This window comes from Mobula hypostoma, chromosome 21 (assembly GCF_963921235.1).
Source record: "Mobula hypostoma chromosome 21, sMobHyp1.1, whole genome shotgun sequence".
In the NCBI taxonomy this organism is placed as follows: Eukaryota; Metazoa; Chordata; class Chondrichthyes; order Myliobatiformes; family Myliobatidae; genus Mobula; species Mobula hypostoma.
The window spans coordinates 26,920,164-26,937,711 of record NC_086117.1 but is presented as its reverse complement, the minus strand read 5'-3'; the positions used below and the strand labels follow the sequence as shown (position 1 = coordinate 26,937,711).

Here is a 17,548-nt window from a genome sequence, read left to right as displayed (position 1 = left end):
TGACTATAACCCGTATGCCTTCAGGATGTGGGAAAAAACTGGAGTAGCCGGGAGGAGACAAGCGCGGCCATGGGGAGGATGTACGAACTCCTTACAGAGAATGGCGGGAATCAAACCCTGCAAGGCCATCTCTGGCGCTGTGAAGTGATTGTGCTAACCACTAAACCCCCACCCATTTAAAACGGGTTGCGGGGAGAAGATGGGAGAATGGGGGTTGAGAAAGAAATCGGTCATGATTGAAAACGGTGGAACAGACGCAATGGGCCAAATGGCCGAATTCCACTCCAATATTTTAGTGTTTATATTTATTTTGAGGTACAGCTCGGAACGAGCCTTTCCGGCCCAACGTGTGTCACTGCCCAGCAACCCACCCAGCCCAGAAATAGATGCACTGTAAATCCCGTCTCCTCTTCAAATGGAACTGACTTCTACTGGGTAGAGGTTCAACATACACTGACCCTCACTGGGGGCGGGTCCCACACACACTGACCCTCACTGGGGATGGGTCCCACACACACTGACCCTCACTGGGGGCAGGTCTCACACACATACTGACCATCACTGGGGGACAGGTCCCACACACACTGACCCTCACTGAGGGACGAGTCACACACACACTGACCCTCACTGGGGATGGGTCCCACACACACTGACCCTCACTGGGGGACAGGTCTCACACACACTGACCATCACTGGGGGACAGGTCCCACACACACACACTGACCCTCACTGGGGGATGGGTCCCACACACACACTAACCCTCACTGGGGGACAGGTCCCACACACACACTGACCCTCACTGGAGAACGGGTCCCACACACACTGACCCTCACTGGGGGATGGGTCCCACACACACTGACCTTCACTGGGGACAGGTCCCACACACATACTGACCCTCACTGGGGGACGGGTCCCACACACACTGACCCTCACTGGGGGACAGTTCCCACACATACTGACCCTCACTGGGAGACGGGTCCCACACACACTGACCCTCACTGGGGGACAGGTCCCACACACACTGACCCTCACTGGGAGACTGGTCCCACATACAAACACCCTCTGTGGATTTCAGGTTCCATGGACCTTCACCCTCATTGGGAAGAGAGAATTCTGTCCCTGACTATGGAAGTGACCTGGTCTTGCTTGAACACATTAGCTGCTGAAGTTCTGATGCAGGTAGTTACTGCGTTTGAGCATGCCCACGCCAACTCATCCCTGATCAGCTGACATCTTCATATTCCCTACAATTGTGAAATCATCCAGATCTCAAAAAGCACCGTCCCATTCACCTGACATCTCTGTGTTAACTGACCTTCACCTCATCCCATTTAAGCAACGTCTCACTGTTAAAATTTCATTCCTTTACTTTCATCTGTCCAAGGCCTCGACCCTCACAGTTCCTGTAATCACTTGCGGGGATCCCTAGCCTCTCACAGCTCTGGCCTCCTGCTGCCCACCACCCATTTTAATCTCTTCACCACCAGAGGTGATGCCTTCAACGGGCAAGACCCTAAACTCCGCAGCTCCCCTCCCCCAATCCCCACTGACTCTTTTCCTTCTGGACTGGTGGTGTGAGCTGGAGCTTTTCCCTTTGGAGCGAAGGAAGATGAGAGGCGACTTGATAGAGGTGTATAAGACGATAAGAGGCATTGATAGAATGGACAGCCAGCGGCCTTTTCCCAGAGTGACAATAGATAATAAGAGAAGGCATACTTTTTTTACACTGAGAGTGGTAACTGTGTTGGACGCACTGCAAGGGGTGTTGGTAAAGGCAGATATAACAGACAGATTTAAGAGACTCTTATCAGATAGACACATAGATCAGAGGTTCCCAACCTTTCTTGTGCCATTGATTAATATCATCAAGCGAAGGGATCAGGAAACCCCTGCTCTAGATTGATCTTGGTGTGGGTAAAAGGTTGGCACAATATTGAGGGCCGAGAGGCCTGTACTCTGCTGTACTGTACTGTTCTACTTTTTATGCTGCACTCAACTAGTTTCTTACTTCTTTTGTTATCTGTTCCTTTGTGTCACTACATGGCTCATATTAGCAGTTCTGTAAACCGCCCTATGATGTTTTTGCCATGTGAAAAGTATTATTTGAGGAATGACGCTTCTTGCAGTCACAGATTGAAAATAAGCGGGTTTTATGAATGCTTGCACTGAGATATGGGGTCCAGAGCCATGGTACCATGGTCTGTAGCTGGTTGCCTGGGTTAATTTCGAGAGTGTCACCAGGCTTTTTAACACATCTTTGTCAGTGTATTGAGTAAACGCGAAATTCTGTTGGCTGTGTGTTCCCTGGGTATTTTTAACTGCTTGCATGTGTCCGTGAAGTGAGAGGTCGTAGGGTGTGAAAGGGATTGAATATTTACCTTTAGCACCTGGGGTCTGGCATGGAGGGACTTTCAGGATCAGTAGGAGCTGGTGGGACAAAGAACGTGCCAGGATTGAGACTTCAAGTTAGGTGCGAGTTTATAGTCCTGGTTACTTGGATACACATGCAGAGTACGGCATGGAGCCCAGTCCTCTCTCCTGCATCCTGGCCTCTAACCCCTACTGTGTAGCACAGACAGGCTGTAGGCCCTTGCTTGGACCTAGCACTTCCTGGGAGCCTGGGAAACACAGGGCCACCATGATTAGATGAACCGGAGAGCCCCATGCATTCACAGCCAGCTCCGAGCATTCCCTTTCTCTCCGTTCTCCTGTTGCTTTTGTCGGTCTTCTCCCCTGCAGGCCGCTGCCCTGACGGGGAAGCCTCGGCAGCTGCTTTCCTCATTACCATGCGCACCTGCCTCTCAACAGGCACTGAAGCCCAGCTCACAGTGAGCAGGTGATGCAATTCTTCCTGCCCATCCTCTCCGAGTCTCTCGGCATCCATTGTCGCTCTCCCCCCTTTTGTCTTGCCTTTCTCTCTGTCTTCTCTTTCTTTTTTGATTTCTCTTTGTCTCTTTCTGCTTCTTTTGCCTCTCTCCCTCTTTCTCCTTCTCTCCCATGATCTCCATCTCTCTCTCACTCGCTCTTGAATTTTCTCCCTTCTCTATCACCTTCTCATTCTCCACACCTGCCGCTCACTAGCACATGGGAATTTCTTTGTGAAATCTGCTTCATTTTTGTTCTCTATATGTCGTGCTATTCAAGAAAAAGCAAGAGAAGATGGCAGCTGTGTTGTCAAAGGGTAAAACCTGCAGCCCAGTGAGACCACAGTTGCCTCTCTGAAAATATTGACAATGAATTGTGTGAAGATTATTCTCTCTCCCATTTCCGGACCCTGTCCATTCTGCACCAACTTGATTCCTCAGCACTGGAAAAGTGGTCTCAACAGGAGACCATTCAACCCTTCAAGTTTTGGACGCCACGGTTAGTACGATGCGATCACAGCTCAGGGCGTTCCAGAGTTCAGAGTTCAGTTGCAGTAAGGAGTCTCTGTACATCTTCCCCGTGGAATGCGTGGGCTTTCCAGGGTGCTGTGACACAGCCCAAAGACATACTGAGTAGGTTAACAGGTTGTTGTAAATTGCCCCATGTTTAGATAGGGTTAAATTGGGGTCACTGGGATGACGTGGCTTGACGGGCCGGAAGGGTCTACTCTGTACTGTGTCACTAAACAAACCAATAAATAAATAAACAGATAGATAGATAAATAAACATATAGAATGAAAACTTTGTTCAGCTGCTCATTTAGAACCTGGCTATCTGCATGCCATTTCCATTTGCCTACTTTGTCTCTCTAACCCTTAGACTTGGGCCAAGATAAATTATTGAGCCTCGGCTTTTAAATGTTTCTTTGATCCCTGTAACCTCGTGCGTTTAGGAGCAGGAGATCCATGGCCCTCAATGTGGAGAAATGTTTCCTCGCTCTGTTCCAGAACCCTTAACCTTAATCTACCCTCGTTAGAATGAGAGGTCATGGGTTAAGGGTGAAAGGTGAAATGTTTAAGGGGAACATGAGGGGGAATGTCTTCCCTCGGGGGGTGGTCAGAGTGTGAAATGAGCTGCCAAGTGGAAGTGGTGGAGGCAGGCTCGATTTCAACACTTTGGGGAAGTTTGGAGAGGTAAATGTTTGGAAGGAGTATGGAGGCCTGTGGTCCAAGTGTGGATCAATGGGACTAGGGAGAAATGAACTGCATTGACTTTATTTCTTACATCCTTCACATACGTGAGGAGTAAAAATCTTTATGTTACATCTCTGTCTAAATGTGCCATGTGCAGTCATAGTAATTTATAATAAATAGAACAGTCAATGTAATATGGAGTATACTCAGATCAGTGTGAGTTCATCAGTCTGATGGCCTGGTGGAAGAAGCTGTCCCGGAGCCTGTTGGTCCTGGGTTTTATGCTGCGATACCATTTCCCGGATAGTAGCAGCTAGAATAGATTGTGGTTGGGGTGACTCGGGTCCCTAATGATTCTTCGGGCCCTTTTTTGACACCTGTCTTTGTAAATGTCCTGAATCATGGGAAGTTCACAACTACAGATGCGCTGGGCTGTCCGCACCACTCTCTGCAGAGTCCTGCGATTGTGGGAAGTACAGTTCCCATACCAGGCAGTGATGCAGCCAGTCAGGATGCTCTCAATTGTGCCCCTGTAGAAAGTTCTTAGAATTTGGGGGCCCATACCAAACTTCCTCAACCGTCTGAGGTGAAAGAGGGGCTGTTTTGCCTTTTTCACCACACAGCTGGTGTGTACAGACCACGTCAGGTCTTCGGCGATGTGGGTGTTGAGGAAATTGAAGCTGTTTACCCTCTCAACCTCTCACCCTCTCATATCCATTGATGTCAAAAGGGGTTAGCCTGTCTCCATTCCTCTTGTAATCCACAACCAGCTCCTTTGTTTTCGCGACATTGAGAGAGAGATTGTTTTCTGAACACCACTGTGTCAGAGAGTTGACTTCTTTCCTGTAGGCCTCGTTATTGTTTGAGAGGACGCCAATCATGGATTAGATGGGCTGAAGGGCCTGTTTCCATGCTGTAGTACTTTATGACTCTATGACTCACCACGTTCATTGTAATAGTGTATCTCTATCCACCCACCAAAGCCTTTAATCAAACTCCTTAAGGAAATGACCCCATAATTATTTTCTCCATCCTCTTGAGGACCTACGTTTACCTCGTTGCAAAGGACTAATACAAAAACAGAAAAGAGGAACTTAGAAGACTGAAATAGAATTTAGACTGGGAGAGGTTTGGTGACATTACCTGGCTGTGGGATCTTGCTGTGTGTAATGGTTGCTATGTTTTTCCCACCTTACAGCCTATGTGGCTTGAGTGTGGGAATTGTGGGAAGGTGGGGGGGCCAGGGGGGAATACATTGGTTGACATATATCCATGGCAGCAGGGGGCCCGAGAAAAACCTGCCTCTTGTAGCTCTTACAACATCAGATCATGTCTGGACAGAGGTTTCATTAAAGGAAACAGAAGGAGGAAGTGGGAGGGATTTCACCACATCAGGAGGTCTGAAATGACATCACTGACAGATGGAGACAGTCATCTCTCTCTTCCTTGCCCCCCTCTGTCTCTCCCTCTCTATATCTCTTTCTCCCTCTCCCTCCCTCTCTCTTCTCCCTATCCACCTCTCTCTTTCTCCCTCTCTGTATGTCTTGCTCTCACTGTCTCTCACTACCTCTCTCCCTCTCTATATATCTCTCTCTTTCCCTCTCTCTCTATCTACTCTCTCTCTCCCTCCCTCTCTCTCTTTCTCCCTCTCCCTTCTTTCTCCCTCTCCCTTCTTTCTCCCTCTCCCTTCTTTGTCCGTCCCCCTCTATCTCTCCTCCTCTCTCTCTCTCTCTCTCTCTCTCTCTCTTCATCAACAAATCCTCCATCAAGTAATAAAATCAAACAGCTATAAACTCAAGACCTCCCTCTCTCAATTTTCCTTTTGTCCTTTAGCAGCCAGTGTGTTACATTCTGTTGGTCTTTGGTAACAGATGGTTTGAAAAGGGGCCGCCTTTCACACCCAGCTCCCAACACGTCATTGTTTCTCTTGAAGGCTGCATTTAAAGATAAGCCATCAGCCATGGGTGAATGTGGCGGAGTAGTGGGCATAGGTGGAGAGTGAAGGTCGGGTGGTGGACGTTGCCAAACGATTTGATTTCACCTTCGAGCCAACATTGGGTGTTTGTGTTTGGGGTTTTTCATGCAAAAAAGGCATGGTTGTATGTGAGGCAGGACTGAATTTTGTTTCCTCTCTTCAGCCGACCAAATCAGTGCTGCCCATCAACAACCCATTTACAGAAATCCTATCTTTTATTCTCATAAACTGCCCCCAGATTCTGCCCTTCACTAGAGACAATTTACAATTAACCTGCCCACCTACAAGTCAGGAATGGGTGAAGAAATTGGAGCATGCAGAAGAAACCCAAGTAAACGCCAGACAGACAGCATCCGAGGTCAGAATCGAACCTGGATCTCCGGACGAACTCAGCAGATCAGGCAGCATCCACCGAAGGGGAAAAGCAGCTGATGTTTGGGGCCTTGAGCCTTCATCAGGACTGGAAAGGAAGTTGGGGGGGAAGAGGGGCAGAAGCCAGAACTCAAAGCAGAGTCAGCTATTTATCCACCACCATAGGTGCTGCCTGACTTGCTGAGTTCCTCCAGCATTTTGTGGGGTTGCTCAAGATTTTCAACATCTCCAGAATCTCTTGTGCAAATGGGGATTCAGTATCAGGTTTAACATTACTGGCATATGTTGTGAAATGTGTTGTCTTGTGGCAGCAGGACATTGCAATACATAATGACAAAAACTAAACTACAGTAAGAGGTACATATATATATAATATAAAAGCCCCAGTTTCCTTGGCTGAGTAAGTCTGAGGAAGACACACTCCGGTTCCGCCAAACACGTGAGATTGAGACGGCTCTCACACCCCAAACCCCGGTTTGTGTGGACGCTGTGTAATCTGCTACCGTTACAAATTAGTGCCATGAAATACAGACAGTATACTGCATACGATTAAAGGAATTATATTGATGAATCTTAACTAAAGGGTTAGTAAAGAAAAACAAAAAGAAAAGGGCCCATTTTAATTAAACAGTCGAATGTGCACAAACTGGAGCTCAACCCTTCACCGATATTCACCGATCCTCAATCGATCTCCACACCTGGCTCCATCGAATCACAGTCCCGCTCTGAGGTGAATCCTACGACCGGTTCTCTCCAGCACCTTCTCTCTTCATCACCCACCGAACAAAAGCCCCAAGACCAGTCTTAGTGTCCCTCACCAAAAACCTCCCCCCACCCCAGTTCCACCACACTGATTAGATGACACACATTCCTCATCATCCCTTATCTTCAACAGTAACCCAAACAGGCTGACTGCAGAGCAGACTGCTCTTACAGAACTGCTAAATGAAATACCTGCAGCATAACAGTAAAAATGTGAACCAAGATGTTACATAAATTAAATAAGGAGTGCAAAAAGATTGAAAACAGGCTTTATAGTATTCTCACTGCTCTGTTTCCACTCGGACTATCTACATTAATGTGCAGGTTAGAGGCCCATGATTTCTTCATCGATATTGTGGAGGAGTTTGCAGGAATAGGGTGACGCACTGTCATGGAAGGGTTCGAGGATCACAATTGTCAATGAACTGGCTGCCAGGGTGTGAGTGAGCAGGACTTGGTGCATTGGAATGGCCATTGGTATTTTTATACTCTAAAATATAAGGTGATTGCAGCCAAGGGTGGACCCAGACAGATAACAATGAAGATAGTGAATTCTGGTGGGTCAGGAAGAAGGCTGGGCAACACAAAGATTCACATCCAGTAGTAAAATAGCATCCTATGAGAGGCAGCCATCCAGTGTGATGGACGGCTGCAGGAAGTGTCTGGGTGAACTCTGGTTGTGCACTGGTAGGAGACTCCATCAGGGAGGTGTAGACAGTCATATCATGTATAACCTGGAAAGAAGAGTCAAAGTTCAAAATTAAATTTATTATCAAGGTATTAACTGTATGTTACCTTACACTACCTTGAGATGAATTCTCTTGCAGGCATTTACAAGACAAAAAAATATAATAAAACTTACGGAAAACTGACCAACAGCTAATGTGCAAAAGAAGACAAACTGTAGAAATAAAAAAAAACACTGAGATCATGAGTTGTAAAGAGTCCTTGAAAGTGAGTGTGTAGGTTGTAGAATCAGCCCAGAATTGTGTTGGGTGAAATTATCCACTCCGGTTCAGGATGGTTGTCAGGTAATAACTGTTCTTGAACGTGATGCTGTGAGACCTAAGGCTCCAGTATCTTCTGCCTGGTGGTAGTAGTGTGAAGAGACCCTGGCCTGGATGCTGGGGTCTTTGATGATGGACGCTGCTTTCTTGTGGCAGTGCTCCTTGTAAATGTGCTCAGTGGTGGGGAGGGCTTTGCCTGTGATGGGCTGGGCTGTGTCCATCACTTTCTGTAGCTTTTGCCGTTCTTGGCCATTGGTGTTTGCATACCAGGCTGTGATGCGACCAGTTAGGATACGCTTCACTGTGCTTCTGTAGCAGTTCATCAAAGGTGGAATTAAGAGAAGGGGACAAGGATCGAGCAGGGCGAACAGAAGCAACCTGGTAGGCAGGTGAAGTTTTGAGGGAAATCTGATTCGGCGGGGGGGGGGGGTGATAAATGTTAATGAGCACAGACTGTTGGCGGTAGCTGTTTGTTCAGTGATAGACTTCTGAAGTGCAGCAGGAAAGCAGATTTACATTGTTCTGACCAGGTTGGTTTTGCAAGGTGAGTGACCTCACTCCTTTCTGCCACCTCTTTCTCCACACCATCCACTTTCCACGAGCTCCTCGCATCATTCCTCCTGCAAAGAACCCTGCCCACCTTTACATCCCTCCTGATCCACATCTCCCTCTGATTCCTGCCCCTCTGCGATGAAATTTGAGATCTATCTCTGAGCTACCTGAATGTATGTGCTGGTGTCCACCCTCGTGTAAAGCCCCTTGGGGGGTTTAAAAGCCTCGAAGCAAAGTATTGATCCGCCTTTGTGTCCAGTAGAGTGCCCTGTGTCTGCTATGGGCAGTAATGAAGAGGTTTCATTTTCCCCTTCAGGTGCAGCCTGGGGTATCTGGGAGATCGCTGTCAGTTCCACAATCCCTGCCTTAGTTCACCCTGCAAGAACGAGGGCACCTGCAGTCCCATCGTCAACGGCCAGACCATCGACTACAGGTGCACGTGCAAGCTGGGCTTCACCGACCGCCTCTGCCTCACACCCGTCGACAACGCGTGCCTCAGCAACCCCTGCCGCAACGGGGGCAGCTGCCAGCTGACGACCAGCCTGCGGGAGTACAAGTGCCGGTGCCCACCAGGCTGGGCAGGTATGTTGCAGCTCGTTCAAATCCATGTCTTGGAATGGCGGGATGGGGGGCGGGTGGTATCCACTAACACTGACCCTCACGGGAGATGGGTACCACACACAATGCCCTTCACTAGGGCTGAGTTCAATGGGACACTGATGGACTATTTCCAGTACATGAAAGGATAGATTCTTTGTGGAGTCTGAAAGTCCCTATGGCAGGATCATAGCAGGGAAAAAGAAGGTCCAGAGGAGGTGTACAAGAATGATCCCTGTAATGAAAGTGTTCACACATGAAGAGCATTTGAGCATTTCCAGTACTCACTGGAATTTAGAGCAATGAGAGAGGATCTCATTGAAACCTACTGAATATTGAAAAGAGTGGACGTGGAGAGGGTGTTTCCAATAGTGGGAGAGTCTAGGACCAGACGGCACAGCCTCAGAATAGAAGGATGTTCCATTTAGAACAGGGATGAGGATGAGAGTAGTGAGTCTGTGGAAATTTATTGCCACAGAAGGCTGTGGAGGCCTAGTCACTAGGTATTTATAAAGCAGCAGATGGTATGTTCTTCACTCATAAGGGTGTCAAAGGTTACTGGGAGAAGGCAGGAGAATGGAGTTAAAAGGGAATGCCAGAGCAAAGTCAATGGGCTGACTTCCCTCATTCTGCTCCAATGTGTTATACACGGGCTGAGAAGATAGACAGAGAGAGAGAGAAACAATTCCCTCTCATGGGGAAATTCCTGATTGAGGAGTGAAAAGCTTAAACTTGGAGCTGAATTGTTCTAGGAATTTGTGATATTTGTGAAAAGTTGTAATTCTTCCCCAGATACTCTTGAGGCTAGGAGTCGTTGGAAACATGTGGGGTTTTGTTGTGGGAGGATCTGAAGAATTCTAGAATCTCATTGGGACAATGAAGTTATAATACAGTGGTGGAATTGAAAGCTGGCACAGAGTCAAGGGGCTGAGTGGCCTCCTTTACTTAGCGGGCCCTGAGGGTTCAGAGTGTGAGGAGTGATTCAGTCGGAAGTGGAGTCACTGGTGGGGAATTCTGTGTGTGGAAGGAGGATGATGCATAAACTGTGAGAGGAAAGGGGGGCCTTGTTTGCATACTCTTTTCTTGCTGTGTCATCCACTGTTGTACTGAATGGTTGCTTTACACTGGTGCCTAGGTAAGCAGTGCCAGCAGGCGGACCCGTGTGCCTCCAATCCCTGTGCCAACGGAGGGCAGTGCGTTGCATTCGAAGGCCATTATATCTGCAGATGCACCTCCGGATTCCATGGCCCCATCTGCAAGCAGGACGTCAACGAGTGTGCAATCAGCCCCTCACTCTGCCGGAACGGTGGCACCTGTCTCAACGAGATCGGCTCGTACCAGTGCTCCTGCCCTCCGGAGTACACTGGTCGCCACTGTGAGAATGTCTACGTGCCCTGCTCCCCCTCGCCCTGCCAGAACGGAGGCACCTGCCGCCCACTTGGTGACGCGCTCTATGACTGCACCTGCCTCCCAGGTAGGTGGCTCACTCCCTGTTTATGACTTCTGTACCTGCTCATGTGTTCAAATGCATGATGCAACTCACTGGAGGGACTGGGTTGTGTGGACGATAATGGGTACTTGAGATGTAATTGAGTGGTTTGGTCAATACTTATGTAGAATAACACTTCCACAGGTGTGTTACCTGCTGGTTTATATTCAGATTAGTGGATACAAGGAACAGGTTTAAAGGTGAAATCCAATCACAGGATGAGGAGTTTTTATAGATCATATGGGTGCACTGTGATTTCTAGTCTCATCTTTAATCAAGTTGTTCTTGTTCCTTTCTGTGCTTTGTGGTGCATCAGGCAGCAACTTTGCTGTTTCTTTAGCATTTTTGCTAGCTCGACACTCAGCCCAGCACAGATGGAAAGTGAATGGTCCCGGATGAACCGGGACCACTCACTTCGAAGTCCGGTGTGGATGCCACTACACCACCGGCCAACATGGTTCAAGTGGCTTTTGTATATAACCTAGATAGCTTTATTGGCAAGGATGCCATTGAGAATTTGGGGCAGGATTATATATAGATCTCCTGAAATTCATTTCACACGAAGCATGTAATAAAGTAACATCAGCCTTCAAGAGTTATTCCATTAAAGTCAATGCTCTGATGCTATCAAATGTATATGAATTCCCAGAGATCCACACATAAACCTGGCAAAGCCTCCACACTTGGAGTGAACTCCAAGTTGAAAACTAATTGAAGGATTTGGGGGTTATATATAGCATAGAAGATGGAAGGCTGGGAAATATTTACTATTCTAGACTCTCGTCCTGTTTAGAGTGAGACCGGTGGGGGAGGGTGTGGAGTTGGGATGGAGAGATGCAGAGCGGAGCACTCAGCTGTTGGACGAGAGGGGCTCATTGTGTCACTCTCCCAGGGTACTGTGATTGAAGCTGTTAATCTTAGAGGAAACATCTGGGCAGCAGCTTCCTGGACCTTGTCCAGCTGCAGACATAGGCACTATAGACTGGTGAGAGGAGTGAGTATCTGGGGACGCTGCTCTCTCCTACACTCTCAATCTGCCCCTGACACATCCCCTTACCCCCCCTCCCCCTCTTTGACCTTGGCTTAAAATCCCGAGTCCTGCTCACATCAGCATTAGGCCATCCAGTCTAAGAACTGCTTGTTGTACTCAGTCAGGAAAGGAAATCTCCCTTCCTTAATTTAGAACCTGGAGTTTTAATAATATCTTTGTGTGTGATCTGCTGACTCCCATCACTTTGAACTTAGCCAAAATATGGGTTTTATACAAAATAAACTTTTCTTTTACAATCTTTTTCTTATTCTCTTGCAACACAAAAGGAGTCGCCTTGCCCTCTGTGATAAATCATCCCAATCTCCCTGCCTTTCCTTATACAATTTTCTTCCCTTCCAGTTTTTACACAATCCTGTTGTTATTGTTAAACTTGCTTCCACCATCAGTTCAAGCTGTAGATGACAGATCAAGTATGACTATGACTATGACTATAACAATAGAGAGATAACAGAAAACTCCTAAGCATATCTTGACCCTCTCATTTCCAACCCCCCAGCTGATGGAAATTGTTCCTTTATTTTTGTTCCATCCATCAAATCGTCCATAATTTTCTCTGCACACCCTTCCTCTGCCTGTCTGCAAGCTGCTCGGATGAATTCTGGGGTTATGGTGCATAGTAAATATTAATTTCAACAGCAACTAGTCTTCAGATCTGAATATGGTTTGTAGATTGGGTTTAAAATGTAGCTCAGAACAATGGTGTTCTTGGAGCTGCAGACTGGGGTCGATTGCAAACCAAAAACACCCCATTGACCTGAGAAGTGTGCATATGTATGAATGCAGCCCGGAGTCAGTGGTGATTATCAATCGTTTTGGGTGTCTGGAGTGTGAGTGCGAAGATCTAGGTGTTTGAAAATTTATATGTAATTCATAGGAAGCATTGTGGATACCATGACATGGTAGTGTAGTGGTCAGCACAATGCTGTGTGAGTTTCCTCCGGCTGCTCTGGTGGGGGGTGGGGATGAAGGAGGGAGCTGGGAGGGGATAGGCTGAAAAAGAAGGAATCGACTAGGAGAGGATGGTGGGCCATGGAAGACAGACAACCGCCTTGCCCTCACCTGGTTTCATAAGTCATCTGCCAGCTTGTACTCCTTCCTCTCCCCCCACTTTCTTATCCTAGTTTCTGCCCCCTTCCATGCAGTGTATGCCGCTCAGTGGCTCTTCATAGCCAGTCTGCGCATAGTGCGACTACATTACCTCTCGGCTACATCATTCTTCCAGTGCTACTGTTGGCTTCCTCTCCTGTTCTAACCCCAAGCTAGCTTCATTTCAGACAACAGTCTGCTGCCGCTATCTCCTCAAGTCCCGCTCACTCGGAACTTTTGCTGATTGAATTCCAACAATCAGGTGGATTTGTCCTGAGCCTCTTTCAGTCAAAAGCCCATCTGATAACTCTGTGTACTCCTACTGATGGTTTTAATTGCACTACCAATGACCGTGTGCTTTCAGCTGCCAAGAATCTAAACTCTGGAATTCCCTCCCTAAACCTCCGTCTTCATTCTAACACCCTCATAAACTGAATTCTTTCACCACCTCACTCCCTGAACATCTCCTGATATGACTCAGGGACAGGTTTAGTTTGATAACAACTCTGTGTGAAGTACCGTCCAACGTGTCACTATTTATAAACAAACTGCCTTTATCATTTTATAGTCTTTATCAGCATTGAAATAAAGGTTTCTTTTTATCACATAAAAGTTTTGTTGAAGTAATTTTCATCATTTGAAGTTCAGATGTCTTCGGGTTCCAACCAGGATGACTGTCCACGAGGAAAATCTGGGTTAGAGGGAAATTTATAGATTAAAGAGTGAAGTTGCCTCCTCTGAGGGCTGGTAATTTTGAATAGGGTTGTATACCGTGACATTTATATTTATGTTTAACATTAGGATGGCACGGTCACACAGTGTAACGCTATTGCAACGCCACTGACCCAGGTTCAGAACCCCACCGCTGTCTGTAAGGAGTTTGTACGTTCTCTCCATAACCGTGTGGGATTCCTTCGGGAGATCCAGTTTGTTCAATCTCTCTGTGTCCATGTGGGATTTCTCCGGACAATCTGGTTTGTCCAATCTCTCTGTGTCCGTGTGGGATTCGTCTGGGAGATCCGGTTTGTTCATCCTGTTTGTGTCCGTGTGGGATTCCTCCGGACAATCCGGTTTGTACAATTCCTCTGTCTGTGTGGGATTCCTCCAGACGATCCAGTTTATTCAATGTCTCTGTGTCCGTGTGGGATTCCTCCGGACGATCTGGTTTGTACAATCTCTCTGTGTCCATGTGGGATTCGTCTGGGAGATCCGGTTTGTTCATCCTGTTTGTGTCTATGTGGGATTCCTCCGGACGATCCGGTTTGTTCATTCCCTCTGTGTCTATGTGGGATTCCTCCGGGAGATCCAGTTTGTTCAATCTCTCTGTGTCCGTGTGGGATTCCTCCGGACGATCTGGTTTGTCCAATCTTTCTGTGTCCGTATGGGATTCGTCTGGGAGATCCGGTTTGTTCATCCTGTTTGTGTCTGTGTGGGACTCCTTCAGACAATCCGGTTTGTTCATTCCGTCTGTGTCCGTGTGGGATTCCTCTGGACGATCCGGTTTGTACCTTCTCCCTGAGGGCATGTGGGATTCGTCCAGACGATCCGGTTTGTACATTCCCTCTGTGTCTGTGTGGGATTCCTCTGGACGATCCGGTTTGTACAATCTCTCTGTGTCCGTGTGGGATTTGTCCAGGAGATCCAGTTTGTTCATTCTCTCTGTGTCCGTGTGGGATTCGTCCAGACGATCCGGTTTGTACAATCCCTCTGTCTGTGTGGGATTCCTCTGGACGATCCGGTTTGTTCAATGTCTCTGTGTCCATGTGGGATTCCTCTGGACGATCCAGTTTGTTCATTCCCTCTGTGTCCGTGTGGGATTCCTCTGGACGATCCGGTTTGTACCTTCTCCCTGAGGGCATGTGGGAATCGTCCAGATGATCCGGTTTGTTCATTCTGTTTGTGTCTGTGTGGGATTCCTCCAGACGATCGGGTTTGTTTATTCCCTCTGTGTCTGTGTGGGATTCCTCCGGGAGATCCAGTTTGTTCATTCCCTCTGTGTCCGTGTGGGATTCCCCCGGATGATCCGGTTTGTACAATCTCTCTGTGTCTATGTGTGATTCCTCCGGGAGATCCAGTTTGTTCAATCTCTCTGTGTCCGTATGGGATTCCTCTGGACGATCTGGTTTGCACAATCTCTCTGTGTCCGTGTGGGATTCGTCTGGGAGATCCAGTTTGTTCATCCTGTTTGTGTCCGTGTGGGATTCCTCCAGACAATCCGGTTTGTTCATTCCGTCTGTGTCTGTGTGGGATTTCTCTGGACGATCTGGTTTGTACAATCTCTCTGTGTCTGTGTGGGATTTGTCCAGGAGATCCAGTTTGTTCATTCTCTCTGTGTCCGTGTGGGATTCCTCCAGACGATCTGGTTTGTACATTCCCTCTGTGTCGGTGTGGGATTCCTCCGGATGATCCGGTTTGTTCGATATCTCTGTGTCCATGTGGGATTCCTGCGGACGATCTAGTTTGTTCATTCTCTCTGTGTCCGAGTGGCATTCCTCTGGACGATCGGGTTTGTACAATCTCTCTGTGTCCATCTGGGATTCGTCTGGGAGATCCAGTTTGTTCGTGCTGTTTGTGTCTGTGTGGGATTTCTCCGGACGATCGGGTTTGTTCAATGTCTCTGTGTCCGTGTGGGATTCCTCCGGACGATCCAGTTTGTTCTTTCTCTCTGTGTCCGTGTGGGATTCCTCCGAACGATCTGGTTTGTTCATTCCCTCTGTGTCCGTGTGGGATTCCTCTGGACGATCCGGTTTGTACCTTCTCCCTGAGGGCATGTGGGATTCGTCCCGACGATCCGGTTTGTACATTCCCTCTGTGTCAGAGTGGGATTCCTCCAGATGATCCGGTTTGTACATTCCCTCTGTGTCTGTGTGGGATTCCTCCGGATGATCCGGTTTGTTCAATGTCTCTGTGTCCATGTGGGATTCCTCCGGACGATCTGGTTTGTTCATTCTCTCTGTGTCCGTATGGGATTCCTCCGGACGATCCGGTTTGTACAATCTCTCTGTGTCTATGTGGGATTCGTCTGGGAGATCCGGTTTGTTCATCCTGTTTGTGTCTGTGTGGGATTCCTCCGGACGATCCGGTTTGTTCATTCTGTCTGTGTCTGTGTGGGATTCCTGTGGGAGATCCAGTTTGTTCATTCTCTCTGTGTCCGTGTGGGATTCCCCCGGATGATCCGGTTTGTACAATCTCTCTGTGTCCGTGTGGGATTCGTCCAGACGATCCGGTTTGTACAATCCCTCTGTCTGTGTGGGATTCCTCCAGATGATCCAGTTTGTTCAATGTCTCTGTGTCCGTGTGGGATTCCTCCTGGAGATGCAGTTTGTTCATTCCCTTTGTGTCTGTGTGGGATTCCTCCGGGAGATCCAGTTTGTTCAATCTCTCTGTGTCCGTGTGGGATTCCCCCGGATGATCCGGTTTGTACAATCTCTCTGTGTCTATGTGTGATTCCTCCGGGAGATCCAGTTTGTTCAATCTCTCTGTGTCCGTATGGGATTCCTCTGGACGATCTGGTTTGTACAATCTCTCTGTGCCCGTGTGGGATTCGTCTGGGAGATCCGGTTTGTTCATCCTGTTTGTGTCCATGTGGGATTCCTCCAGATGATCCGGTTTGTTCATTCTCTCTGTGTCTGTGTGGGATTCCTCCGGACGATCCAGTTTGTTTATTCTCTCTGTGTCCGTGTGGGATTTGTCCAGGAGATCCAGTTTGTTCATTCTCTCTGTGTCCGTGTGGGATTCATCCAGACGATCCAGTTTGTACAATCCCTCTGTGTCGGTGTGGGATTCCTCTGGATGATCCGGTTTGTTCAATGTCTCTGTGTCCGTGTGGGATTCCTCCAGATGATCTGGTTTGTTCATTCTCTCTGTGTCTGTGTGGGATTCCTCCGGGAGATCCAGTTTGTTCATTCCCTCTGTGTCCGTGTGGGATTCCTCTGGACGATCCGGTTTGTACCTTCTCCCTGAGAGCATGTGGGATTCGTCCAGATGATCCGGTTTGTACATTCCCTCTGTGTCTGTGTGGGATTCGTCCAGATGATCCAGTTTGTACGTTCCCTCTGTGTCTGTGTGGGATTCCTCCGGATGATCAGGTTTGTTCATTCTCTCTGTGTCCGTGTGGGATTCCTCCGGATGATCTGGTTTGTACAATTTCTCTGTGTCCCTGTGGGATTCCTCCGGACGATCCGGTTTGTACCTTCTCCCTAAGAGCATGATGGATTCCTCCGGACGCTCTGGGTTCCTCAAATAGAAATCTCCCACATTCAATTATTCGTAGGTAGCTGAGTGGCGGACTCTGGGGGTTTGGGAAGGTGCAGAGAATAACCAATGGGATTAGTGGCTGATGGCCATCTTGGTGGCTGCCTCCATGATGTTTCTCCCTATGATTGTAAATGGAGTCAGGCAGGTTATTGGAATGATGAGATAATCAGCCCGGTTCCATTGAATGGCAGAACTGGATAAAGTGGCTGAGTGTGTTCCTCATGTTCCTGTGGGTGGGGAAGGGAGATATCTGGAACTTTGTCCTCTGTTGATATACCAAATGCACAAGACAATAATAGCCACAAGAAATGCTGGAAGCCTTGAATACACTCAAAATTCCAG

The 17,548-nt window shown here is 47.9% G+C and overlaps 1 protein-coding gene across 1 annotated transcript in view; it reads left to right on the top strand.

Moving 5' to 3' along the window:
• Positions 1–17,548, top strand: part of LOC134359906 (neurogenic locus notch homolog protein 1-like) — a 99,782-nt gene that overhangs the window by 29,766 nt on the left and 52,468 nt on the right. Inside the window, exons 3-4 of the mRNA XM_063073737.1 lie at positions 9,043–9,308; positions 10,459–10,797. Coding sequence (XP_062929807.1) covers positions 9,043–9,308; positions 10,459–10,797 — 605 coding nt within the window. The remainder of the gene's footprint in view (positions 1–9,042; positions 9,309–10,458; positions 10,798–17,548) is intronic.